Source organism: Nelusetta ayraudi, unplaced genomic scaffold, assembly GCF_046127955.1.
Source record: "Nelusetta ayraudi isolate G7.1 ecotype Tasmania unplaced genomic scaffold, CSIRO-AGI_Nayr_v1 ptg000033l, whole genome shotgun sequence".
In the NCBI taxonomy this organism is placed as follows: Eukaryota; Metazoa; Chordata; class Actinopteri; order Tetraodontiformes; family Monacanthidae; genus Nelusetta; species Nelusetta ayraudi.
The window spans coordinates 4,473,731-4,486,667 of record NW_027466083.1 but is presented as its reverse complement, the minus strand read 5'-3'; the positions used below and the strand labels follow the sequence as shown (position 1 = coordinate 4,486,667).

General features: G+C 46.3%; 1 protein-coding gene across 20 annotated transcripts in view; it reads left to right on the top strand.

The window, feature by feature from the left end:
• Positions 1–12,937, top strand: part of nbeaa (neurobeachin a) — an 84,496-nt gene that overhangs the window by 23,356 nt on the left and 48,203 nt on the right. For all 20 annotated transcript variants that reach the window (XM_076031702.1, XM_076031699.1, XM_076031708.1 and 17 more), the window contains exons 2-6: positions 3,451–3,682; positions 7,206–7,306; positions 9,986–10,081; positions 10,522–10,643; positions 12,701–12,827. In XM_076031702.1, the coding sequence (XP_075887817.1) occupies positions 3,451–3,682; positions 7,206–7,306; positions 9,986–10,081; positions 10,522–10,643; positions 12,701–12,827 (678 nt within the window). The remainder of the gene's footprint in view (positions 1–3,450; positions 3,683–7,205; positions 7,307–9,985; positions 10,082–10,521; positions 10,644–12,700; positions 12,828–12,937) is intronic.

Below are 12,937 nucleotides of genomic sequence, written 5' to 3'. Positions count from 1 at the left end.
AATAAGATTGTGGCAGACAGACAGACAGACAGACAGACAGACTATAAAACTTGTAAATACTTTACAACATGAGGAGGTTAGTCACCAGCGATGGGCTCATTGAGAGATATTCTTACATTTCAGACTGACTGAAAGCGATGAAAGAAAGTTCTTCAGTATTTTCAAAGTGAAGGCTGCATGGCACCGCGTCCTCTTTTTTTTTTCCATCCTCTGTCGCGTGGCTCACTGAGGGTCTCCGCCAGTGTGGCCACTCTTCAAAACACCGGGGCCACTAAGCAGAGTATTAAGGGCCTCTTGTGTGTGCTCACTCGTGTGAATAAAACCCCCCTCCCTTTTGTGAGAACTGCCCCAGTAGGTTCCCGACATGAAAGATGAGGGGTGGGAACCAACACCAATACCTCTACCCCCCACCCCACCCCTTAGGGGTATCGAGGAGAAGAGCTTACCGTGTTTACGCAAGAGACACGGACTCCGCTCGCCTCATGTAAACCCAATCAGCCATGTATTGTTCGTACACGGGGTGGCCATGGCCATTGAAATGCGCTGCAGCTCAAGATCTGAGGTCTAGGCGGCGCTGGCATTACTGCGTCTGGCTGACTGTCCTGGTCTGGGCGGCGGCTCTTGGCTGCGTCCAGCTCTGGTTGGCTGTCCAGAGGTTGCTGCTGCACAAGGATAAATAATCGTTATCTCCTCGCTTCCTTCCTTCCTTCCTTCCTTTCCCCTCCTGCCCTACGTGTGTGTGTGTGTGTGTGTGTGTGTGTGTGTGTGTGTGTGCACGCGCACGTCCCTCTGCATTGTTGGCCACGGGACCAAATGTGTTGCCGTTGTTTGCATCACCCGCCTCGCCTTTCCTGTGATGTTGTGTAAGGGGCTGAGAGTTAGTTGGGCGTGTGTGCTTGTTACGCCTCAAGCTGCACATGTGTAGGTTTGCACCAGGAGTGTGGGGATTTTTAAATTTTTTTTTCTGCTGTGTATTTTAGGACTGAATTACTCCAAAGAATTTCTTTGGGATGGCTTGGCCTGGTTATGGCGAGCATCTTCAGGCTGGCTGGCAGGTTATATAGATGTTGGAGGACGCAGGAGTCCCCAGTGGGCTCTATAATTGGGAACCTCGGAGGGGAGCGGAAAATTCGATGTGGGATGAATTAATTCCTCCTCTTTTTATTCGGCGCCCTGTTTGGAGGTGCTTTCTAATCAGCGCGAGTGCGTGCACGGAGCGCTCTGGATCAATTCACCTCTCCGGGAGGGTGGGCGGGTGGGGTGGTGGGGGGCAGGAGGTGATGTGGTCAAGGAAGGAGGGAGGGAAGCGATGTGCATTTGGATTTTTGACAAAACTTTTTTTTTTTTTTATGACAGCGTGTGCTGTGATGAAAAGTCAGGAGAGCTAAAGTGAACCGTGGTTGATGAACTCCGACCCTGAATCTTAAAGGCCTCATCGATCTGGTATTGGGCCACTTCATAAATGGACGCCTGCCGGGCTAATGGTCGCTGCAGCTTAGACTTGGTTTCATGTTGATTCGATGCGTGGCTGCGTCAAAGAGACCCTCCTCTGGCCTCCGTCTCACTAGTTTCAGTGCAAAATATTCCAACATCCATCTGCATTGTGTTTACTTTTATTGGAGTCAAATAGAAATTGAATGGTTGTTACTTTAAAGTCAGTCCAGAAGTTGGTTGGACTTTGGGTCCCATTTCAGGTTTAGTTATTTTTGATCAATATGTCTCAACATAAAAGACGTGGTGGTGCAGTGGTTAGCGCTGTCGAGGTGACAGCAAGAAGGTCATGAGTTCGATTCTGAGCCTGGGTCCTTTCTTTGTAGAGTTCTCCCTGTGTGTGAGGCAGACTGGCATGTGAGGTGAGTGGGAATGTGTGGGAACTCTGAATTGACTGTAGACGGATTGAAAACGGATGGATGGATGGTCTTAACCTTGACTTGCTCGTGCTACCACGCTCAGATGATGTTTCAGTGCCTCTTGGAACATTTTAATTATTGCTGTGTGCTTTATTTGTATTGGTTTGATTCCAAGATGGCTTTCAGTGATGCATTATTCTTTTAAGATCCCATATTATGATTAAGAATGAGACGCTTTATTGTTGGTGTAAAAAAAAAAAAAGTACAGTTGAGTGGAAATCTTTAATATTTAAGATGTGACTGATGACAGAGCACCTGATGCAGGGGAAGGTCGCTTTTACAAATAAAAAAAAACATTTTGAATTTTGCTCTCAATACCTCTTTTCTTTGTTCACGGCCTTTTTGATGCATTGAAGTTAGCGACACTGAACATTTTAATGGTCTGTCTCTCTAACACCATCTCGTATGACTTTTGTTCTGTTATTGGAGCGCACCTGTCAGTCACGCTCCCCTGTTGATTTCACCAGGAAAACAAACTGAGCATGTTTTTCATTTTTCTGCCCATGTACCGAAAAAAGCAAAAAAACAAAACAACAAAAAAAAAACCATCCCCCGGGTCCCTGCTGTGCTGGTCTTATTGTATTCTCTTCTCCTGCCTTGTCTCCTCTCACTGCACTGAGCCTCGCACAACTTATGGCAAGGTTCTCTCCCGTCTGATCTAAAAGTGTTAATGGTGCTCTCTGGCTTGTTGGTTGCCATGGCGACCATTTCCTGGATAATGTAGCAGGCTGAGGATGAACTGCAGGTGGGGTGGGGGTGGAGGTGGGGAAAAGGGTGGAGGTGGGGGGCGCTTGTGCGCATAATGTGCATGGGTGATTTTGCAAATGCGTGTGTGCGCGCATGTGCGCTGGTGCCCGTGTGTGTGTGTGTGTGTGTGTGTGTGAGTGTGTGAGTGAGTCACAGTGATAGTGAAGGCTCCTCACTTACAAGTAATTATAGTGCACTGGCCATTAGAAGTCAGAACATTTGCACTGTTTTTTTTTTTTTTTTAAAAACTATAGCGTCCTGTGACTAATGCCATCTGAGAGAACAGGACCACTCACATCAGTGTGTGTGCATGTGCACGTGTGCGTGCACATAGTTATATGTGTGTATGGGGGCAGTAGATGGGGCCAATTTTGTACCTGCTCCTGTGTGATATAGTTCATGGAGGAGAGTGCTGCACTGCTCGCATTAAAGGAAGAGCAGGTGTGTGTGTGTGCGTGTGTGTGTGTGCGTGTGTGTGTGTGTGTGTGTGTGTGTGTTGCGCTTTTGTGCACCAATGACAGATGTGTGTTTGTCGCAGTATTCGTGGCCCCAGGCAGAGGAAATGTTTTGTTAACCGTATCAATCCATCCATCAGAATCCCAGCTTACCTCTCCTGAAGGGGAAAGAGAGGTTAAACGCTTAACTGAATCATTCTCTCCTCTCCTTCCCTCTCCTCCTTCCATCCTAACTGCCATCCTGCCGCCATTGACATTGCCTCCCCACCCTTGCACCCGAACCCCGACCCCATCCTCCCAATCGTCCTCCACCTCTTCCTCACCCCCTCTCCTTGCAGCTGGTTGGCGGCGAGTTCGACCTGGAGATGAACTTCATCATCCAGGAAGCGGAGAGCATCGGCTGCATGGTGGAGCTGCTGTCCCACTGCGAGGTGACGTGCCAGGCCGAGATCTGGAGCATGTTCACCGCCATCCTGCGCAAGAGCGTGCGCAATCTGCAGACCAGCACCGAGGTGGGACTCATTCAGCAGGTGCTGCTCAAGATGAGCACCGTGGACGACATGATTGCAGGTAACACCGAGTGTGTCTTCACTTCGCTTTAAATGGTTTGAAACAGATGTCGGCCATTTTTCTTCCCTGGCGAGCACGACTTGAGAGGAAATGTGATTTGATTCGATTCGTTGATTTAATCTCCTCAAAGACAATGATGCAAATTTTGGCTGGGCCCTATTTCACCCCCAGCCCTTACCACCTGATCCTGCGCTTCTGATTCACTTACACAGTTTTCTGCACGACACTCACCATTTGATCTTGTCTTACAACCGCACATAATGGCAAATGGTAAAATTATGCCAATGGCCCATGCAAGCTACAAGGGTAAAAGGGGCCCCCTGTTTTTCAAAAAAACTGAGAAATGTGATTGGGCCTACATCGCAGCCCTGTTAGTTAAAGTACATTTACATTATAGTACATTAAAGCAATGAGGAATTTCCTCACTTAATTGGATCCAGTTGTTTCAGTTGACCTGAGAAATGTATCCGCAATGCAAAAAAGGCTGCTCTTTTCATTTTTAACCTATTATCAGGGCTACAATGGAGAGAAATTCTCCTTGGGTTGAGAATGAAAGTGTCTTTTACAGATGAATACCTCCAAAGTCAATGTTGTGTGACTTTGTAAGATTAAACAAGGGTGACAGATGCATCTAAAATTCTTGAAACTTTTAGCATTTTCCACCCAGTGATTCAGACTTGCTTGAATTAATTCGGTGTTCTTATGCTGCCTAATAAAAATTCATTATCCATAACTTCAGCAGGGCCAAGAGGCAGACTGGCATTGTGTTGCAGTGTGAGTCATGATCCTGTACTTGGCAAAGGTTGGCCATCTTCAGAGAAATAAAAAAAAGTTGTTTAAAGGGAAATCTTGCAGTCTTCCTGGCCCTCTGACTGATTTCAGCTTTTGAAAAAGTGGAGCAATTGAAAGGACAGGATTTAATTTAGCATATATGGGGCCTTTCACTAACAAAATAAAGAAAGAAACAATAATGCTAATAATAACAAATGATTCAATTCAGGTGGCAAATGCTTGAAAGCAGAGCAATTTCTCTTCAACATGACTGCGTCACATGTTTCTGCTTCTGGACCATCATGACAACCTTGTGGTGCAGAAGTAGCAGTAGCAGTAGCTGCAGCAGCAGCAGTAGCAGCAGCAGCAGCAGCAACAGCAGTAGCAGTAGTAGTAGCAGCAGCAACAGTCGCAGCAGCAGTAGCAGCAGCAGTAGCAGTAGTTGCAGCAGCAGCAGTCTAAGCAGCAGTCGCAGCAGCAGTAGTAGCTGCAGCAACAGCAGCAGTAGTAGCAGCAGCAGCAGTAGTAGCAGCAGCAGTAGTAGTTGCTGTAGCAGCAGCAGCAGCAGCAGTCGCAGCAGCAGCAGTAGTAGTTGCTGTAGCAGCAGCAGCAGCAGCAGTCGCAGCAGCAGTAGTAGCAGCAGTAGTAGTTGCTGTAGCAGCAGCAGGAGCAGCAGTAGTAGCTGCAGCAACAGCAGCAGCAGTAGCAGCAACAGTAGCAGCAGCAGCAGTCGCAGTCGCAGCAGCAGTAGCAGCAGTAGTTGCAGTAGCAGCAGCAGCAGCAGCAGTTGCAGTCGCAGCAGCAGTCTCAGCAGTAGTAGCAGCAGCAGCAACGTAATGACCTCAGTCTGTCTTCATGTGTGCTGCAATTTGCAGGGAGCCTCCGTAGCAAAACAGCTCGTACACTGTGGCCTCTTTACATGATCGTATTGACCTTGACATCCTAATGATGCCTCTGAGTGCACATCCTGTTCGAACCCCTCCAGCCCCACCACCACCACCACCTCTCCGGCGCCCTCTCTGTCCTATCTACAGCAGCGAGATAACGCGCCTTATTACCTCGTCCAGTTATTGCGGCTCGCTGCCTAAATTAATTTGGATCCTCCTTTTTCTCAGCCGCGGTTTTATCGCTAAACTGCTTCCAGTAAAATGACCCACTTGTAGAAGATCGAGCAAAAACACCTGAGCGTATGGGGTTTAAATCTAGGACATTCTCTTTTTTGCCTCTTTCAAGCCAGGCACCTCAGTGAGCCGGCCTCCTGCTTTAATAGCGCGGCTGTGGCTCGGCCTAATGAAACAGTGTGGGAAGACTATTCATATCTGGCAGGCCTTGTGGGAAAGAGGAGCCCTTTTTATGCAGATTGCCTCGCACCAAGATGGGCTGCGCTGTATCTCCGTGCTGAGCCGCATCCTCCCCGCTCTGCTCCATCTGCGTAAGGTGAAAGCCAATGAGACGGCAAGGTCACTCTGACTCAACGAATGTCTTCCGGCGCAATTTTTTTCTTTTTTTAAATGATGCTGCTTACATTAACAGAGGGAAACATAACTGAATGGGATTCATGGTGTCCTCATAAATATATACGATTGCAAGTATTTTTTCTTCTACAACAGAAACACTGATATTGTAGATGTTGTCTTTGTACCAGTACTTGTCTCGACACAAGCTTCCGTATTCCTCAGAAGGTCACTCGGGTGGTGTCGTGTGACACGTTTTATCAGCTGGTATGACGGAGGTGTAACCCACCTGCCACATTTTGATACCAGCTGATAAAACACGTCACACAACACCACCAGTGTGACCTTCTGAGGAATACGGAAGCTTGCGTCGAAACAGTAAAGGTAAAAAAGATAAGATCTAAAATATTTTTGTGTCAGTTATGGAAGAAAAAATACTAACAACCGCAGAGGGAAACATGTCTGAATCTGGACCCCCTTTTTTGTGATTCCCCCCTTCATTAAGCAATGTTTATGAAAACAGTCACACACAATTGCTTTGTAATATGTGAACATGCTGCTGCTAATGCTGCTGAAAGTTCGATTTTAAGGTGCCAAACAGACGGAAGATTGAACAAAACAACTAGTCAGTTTTAACAGGCAGCTAAAACCGGGCGTTTTGATGGAGGAAGAACACGGAACTAAATGAGCTGTTTGCTGGATAATCACTCTTTCAAGGCTGCTCCACTATAATCGAGGACAAAAAAGGTTTTAAAAAAATAGGTATAATTTGCAATTGTTAAAATACAATGCACCTGACAGAAGTTGTAATGTGGTGCTTAAAACTGAAATACTTCTTCAAGGAGAAGAACCTTCATATCTTTTTTTTTTCCCAAATTAGGTTTCAATAATTACTGTTACCTGATCTGCATTAATGTTGCTGTTCCCCGTTCAGGTGGTCTGCAGCTGCCACTTCCAGGCACTTGGACGACCCCACAATAGCATGTTTGAGACACGTTATGCACTCTTCTGCTCTTTAACGCTGGAGCCTGCGGCCACTCTGGTCACCATTGGCTGATAATCCTCCCATCCATCAAACCGTAGAACCGTTAGCACAGATCAGAAAATGTAACCAGAGTTGCAAATGGGTGACATGCCATTTTTTGAGTGGACTATCCCTTTAAATGGTCTCATTATACCTCTCAGAGTAATAATGTCATAAGAGGATCAGATGCTGACTCACTCTCACAAATATATCACCCATCCTCTCCTGCTCAGTCGTGTGTGTGTGTGTGTGTGTGTGTGTGTTTTCTTAATAGACCTCCTGGTGGACATGCTTGGAGTCATGGCCAGTTACAGCATCACAGTCAAAGAGCTGAAGCTGCTCTTCAGCATGCTGAGGGGAGACAACGGCATCTGGGTGAGTGTGAACTGTAAAGCTACTGGTGTTTGCAATGGCGTCACTCGAAAAGTTAGTATGTGTTAAAAAAATACATTTTTAAATACAATTTTAAAAATAAATGGATGGATGGCAAACATTTACACATTCTATAATCAGTGAGAAGTGGAAAATGTACTGATACTGTTTTTTACTTAATTAAATACGCTTTCGATCAACAGCAAACAAAGTGAAAGTACTGACATTTATGTCACACTCGGACCATCTCCTTATCTCATCTTTAATCTTATACTCAGTATCTTCTGCTGCTGAATTTTGTTTGATCCGGAATATTGGCTCAGCGTCAGCTTGTTGAGGCGTCATTAGGTGGGATGTCACTAAATGGGACATTTGCGCTACTTGGCTGGAATAATGGAGGGTGTAAATATGTGTTTGTATACGTTGTTCAAATTGATTTGGGAGTGTTTGTCAAGACAAGGGCAATTTACTCTGCTTCCAATGTGTTTTGTTTTGTTGTTTTCTCTCTCTCTCTCTCTCTCTCTCTCTCTCTCTCTCTCTCTCTCTCTCTCTCTCTCTCTTTCTCTCTCTCTCTCTCTTGTAATCAACGTTATTAGTATGTCAGAGGTTTGATCGCGCCGCGTCGGCTCGTAATAGACAGAAGAGAACATCCGCGCTCCCATCGGCCGCAAAGGCTAAACGTGCTCATGACGTGGCGTCTCCTCCAGTTAACTGGTTGTGATGACTAATAACCTCAGCAGCTCCACCAGGCCGTGACCTCAGTGCACTTCCCTCCCTTCCTTATTCCTCTCTGCCAGACCTCCTCATATCTGTTCCGTTCTTAAGCAGAACCGGCTACATTTCCTCTCCCGAGTGCCGTCAAGTGAAATTAACTCTGTTGTTCCTGCCAGTCAGTTTTCCACAGCTGCTCCAAGGCAAAGTTCAAAACAAACATGTTATCCAGCTTCTGAGATATGTGGACAAGGTTTGCCTGAGAAGTTTTGCACGTTCTCCCTGTGTCCCTGGGTAACACTGACTTACTCCCATAGTACAAAGATGTTTAATTCGGGTTTGGGGAGGTGAGGTTACCCCGGCAACTCTGGATTCCTCCACGTCAGCCCCGTGATGAACAGGCAACTTGTCCAGAGTGTAAACCTGCCATCACCCTGTAATAGCCGGGATAGGCTCCAAACTGCTGCGACCTTGAGGGCGGGACAAGTGGTGATAGAAAATGGATGGATGGATGGATGGATGGATGGATGGTGCACATGACAGCATGGCAGGTAAAGATGAAGGGGATCTTCCTGAGATTGCTTGTCTTAGCTCAATGCCTCAGCCTGGAGAATTTAAAAACACACCAGCGCCATAATTTAACTCACAGACCATCTTCAATATCTCACTAAGGATTTATTATTTATTTTTTTTAGTAACATCTCCAATAAATGAAGACATTGAATATACACTACCAGTCAATTTTGGACACAGCATATGAATTTAATGTCTTTTCTTTCATTCTCGTGACTGTTGACATTGCAGTTTCTCACTGAAGGCATCAAAACTACATATGAACACACGTGGAATATGTAGGAAACAATAAAAGTGTAAAACAACTGAAGCACGTTTTATACTTTAATTCTTCAAAATAACCACCTTTCGTAAAAAGCATATTTAGAGTTGTTTAACATGGTTTTCTTTGCAGCATAATTACATATATCTTGCTCATATGTTTGATGGCTTCAGTATCTACCTGCATGGTAGAAAGTTGTAAAGATAAAAAAAAAAAAATTGCATGAGAAGGTGTCCAAACTTGTGACTCGTAGTGTACATTGAATTTCTTGCTGACTTGTTAACCCAAATAAACACAAACCTGAGTTAAAAAAAAACAAGCACCTGAGAGCTTGAGGTTCATCAACTTGAAATCCACTTAACGATGACATGATGATGCATGTAGAATGCCTTTAAATGGGCTGTTGTGGAGAACGGCCTGCTGGGCTGCACTGCATGTTTTTAAAGGCCACCTGTGTGGATTCAGGATTGTTTCAGCGAGGCTGAAACTTTGGGCTTCAGCGAGGCGTGGATGGAGTTCAAGCGCGCAGCTGCCAGAGGCCTTCGGCTTCCGAGTCGACGGACCCTCGTCGCTGCTCGTCGATCGGCCGTCTGGGACGACCGCCAAACACCAACCACCGCCGCTCGCTGATCAGTAGTCGATAGCGCGGCCGTCATCCGTCCCCTCAGCTCTCGCCCCCCCCCCCCTCCTTCCCCCCGACCTACCCTGCAAACGCTTCTTCCGTCCAGCTATCACCGCCTCACCCACCTCACCCCCTCTTCCCCACCGTGCACAACACACCATCTTTTCCAATTTCTCTTCCCCCAGCAGCTCTCTGGAGACAGATCGATTAAAGGTTGCCATGGTATTGATGCTCTGTTGTCGAGGGAGGGCAGAGGTGATTGAAGAGTTATCGACCCGGTGTGGTAGAGATGTGATGTCACACCATGTTTTTTTTTTTCTTTCCAAGGGTCTCTCTCTCTCTCTCTCTCTCTCTCTCTCTCTCTCTCTCTCTCTCTCTCTCTCTCTTTCTCTCTCTCTCTCTCTCTCTCTCTCTCTCCCTCCCTCCCTCCCACCGCTGCCTCTGATTGCCGGCATCAGTCACATAATGATCACTCTCTCTCTCGCCTCCTTCCCCCTCTTACTCTTCCTCGCAGCCGAGACACGCTATCAAGCTTTTGTCGGTGTTGAACCAGATGCCTCAGAGACACGGTCCCGACACCTTCTTCAACTTCCCAGGACGCAGTGCAGCGGTGAGGCTCACGCGATCAAGCGCAAACCTAACATACACCATATACCCACTGCTTGATTTTAACTCAAGTTAGACGTCGATCCTCTGTTGCACCACTTGTAGGACGAAATGATAGGGTGCACTTGGCCCATGAATGAGTGGTGCTCTGATATGATAGTGAGTGTGTCAGAAGATGGAAAGCGCACTAGCACATTATTACCACCAATCACCCGTAATATGTAAATTAAAAGGTCAGCCTTGCCATGAATTAGTATTCGCCTCTAATTACTCTATTGCGCACTATCATCATATGGAAAGCATAAGTAGATATAATGATGATATACTGCATCCAGCTGCGGAAAAAATGTTGTTTTAATCTCTGCAAGTGTGTAAAGTGATGATTGCTGGAGGTTATGATGGGCCACTCACAGACGTACTAACAAGCGTCGCTTCTTCCACCAGGCCATTGCCTTGCCGCCCATAGCCAAATGGCCTTACCAGAACGGATTCACCATCAACACCTGGTTCAGGCAGGATCCGCTCAACAACATCAACGTGGACAAAGACAAACCGTACCTCTACTGGTAAGTAGAGTGGAGTCCATACTGGTCCAGTACTTCACCAAGCAGCCGCTCCCTGGTCTGGTCACAGCTGAGATGAAACTGGATTGACTGCGGAGTCATATGCAGGCCCTGTCTGTTGGAGGACAGGATTTCAGTGTTCTTAATGGAAACTGGCTCTAACAGCTTTAGGCAGTGTTAGAATGATGCCACTGCCAAAATAATGTTTACTGTCAAGCGTTTGTTGACATTGAAGTCAATCTGGCCCACAGCACAGCCAGATTCTTTACTGAGACAACCTACATGCCAGTTAGATTTTTAAAAATTGGAATTGAGAAGTTAGCTTCTTGCCCAAACGGCCCCCCTCCCCAACCTTTTTTAGACTTTTTTTCTTTTACTTTTGATCTGAGGGGAAACAAACGTGCAGCTGAATAAAGCCTCCCCAGGTTCTGCCTGTCAAAAGGTATTGTGGTTAGAGTGAGAAGATACTAAACGTGGTGCAGCAGGATGAAGAAACGTGAGCAGCACTTAATGAGAGCATGAAAACGCATTAAACAAGAGTGCCGGCTGTTGCTCAACCGTCCGCCGCCACTGGCAGCTGTCAACACTGTACAGGGCTGTAGTGGGAGAACCATGAAGGAACCACTGAACCACCAGGGTGACCACAAGGACGAGTTTTAGCTTCTTTTTTTTTTTTTATCACAGTTGTGTTAATGTAAGGTTTTTCTGTCATTGAAGTCAAGAGCTCAACCTAAGACATGTTCGAGGAATCAGCCAAACTTTGTCCACATGCGACTCTTTGTGTTCTGTAGCGAAGCCCATAAGATGTCAAAGTCTTATAACAAGCGCATCGCAAGAGCCAAACGTGACGTCTGCAAATTGACTGCAGTGAGGCTTTGTTAGCGTTGACCTTTTTTTTAATTGAATTCCTTTACTCTGCCCCTTAAGTCCTTCCCTGCACCTCTTCCCTCTGAAGGTGAAAAAATAAAGCTTTTCCCAAAGAACGAGAACCGGTTCCTCTACAAAGGGGCGGGGGAGTGGGGATTATGTGCGCACCTATATTTTCAGAAATCCACAGCAGAGATGAGCTCTGATGGTGAAAAGTGTCAGGATGTAATCCGGCTCTTCCCGGCTAACCGTTTGTCATGCTAAGTGAGGGGTGATGGAGCGGGGGCCGCCCTTTCCCTTTCCCTCCGCCGCTCCAGGCCTTATCGCCGTCGCCCCAAAACGCTGCCACTCTGGTACGCGCCTCTGCAGCCGCAGGAAGCCGGCGATACTGCACAGCTGGTGCTCACAACGCCAAACACAGATTCACTTGAAGGGGGGATTTGTATTTGCTTTTCTGACTCGGCTGCGCGTGTGATCCTCACGGGTTCGGGTCTTGGAGACGAGGCCGGGTTTCCACACAGAGGTTAGGAAGGCGGGGGAGGAGAACAAACTTGAGGGAGGAGGACAAGTTTTTCTATGAGGTGCGTGTGATCTGAGAACTCCTCAAGGACAGACTGACCTGCTCTTTGTGAGGCTCGCTTGAATAATATTTTATGTGATTTACTGCAGCATTTTTATAGCTTTCTTTGTCTCTCAAGGAAGTTAAGGAAAGAAACCACACTGGATGATTATTAGCTCTTAGTGGCTCGAGCCTCTTTGGTTATGCAAAGATTTCAGCCAACCGTCCATGACGCAAAGTGTGATTGACCCTCTCTCATTTAATAATCATTTTATTGGCCATGGGGAAGAGGGGAGGGGGCGATGAGTTTGGCACCATATATGTTATGTGTGCAAGTCGATGTACTGTCACTTTTGCTTCATCCCAAAGCCCCATTTAAATTCAGAGTCATTAAAAATGTAATGTTTTTGACAGACAAATTAAAAAGTCGAGGAGACGGTAACAGAAGTAATTCAGAATATGAGATATAAGACTTCATCTTATGGTCTCACGATTAATCACTTTCTATAAAAAGGGCGGGTTATTCAACTGGGTAAATTGCCGAAAAGGGAAACTTACTCACCTTTCTGCATTTCATTGTTGGGATGTTGACTTCACTGACTTGAGTCTTTTACTCCTTCTGATCCCGCTGCAGTTTTCGGACCAGTAAAGGAATCGGTTACTCAGCGCACTTTGTGGGGAACTGCCTTATCGTGACCTCCTTGAAGTCCAAAGGAAAAGGCTTCCAGCACTGTGTGAAATATGATTTCCAGCCACGCAAGGTAAATGTAATACAAGACAACAAATACAAAAAACAATCACTTGAGAGAAATGAGATGACATAACTGGATCAGTGTGCAGAGGGATGTTCCTCTTGTATATGTACTTGTAC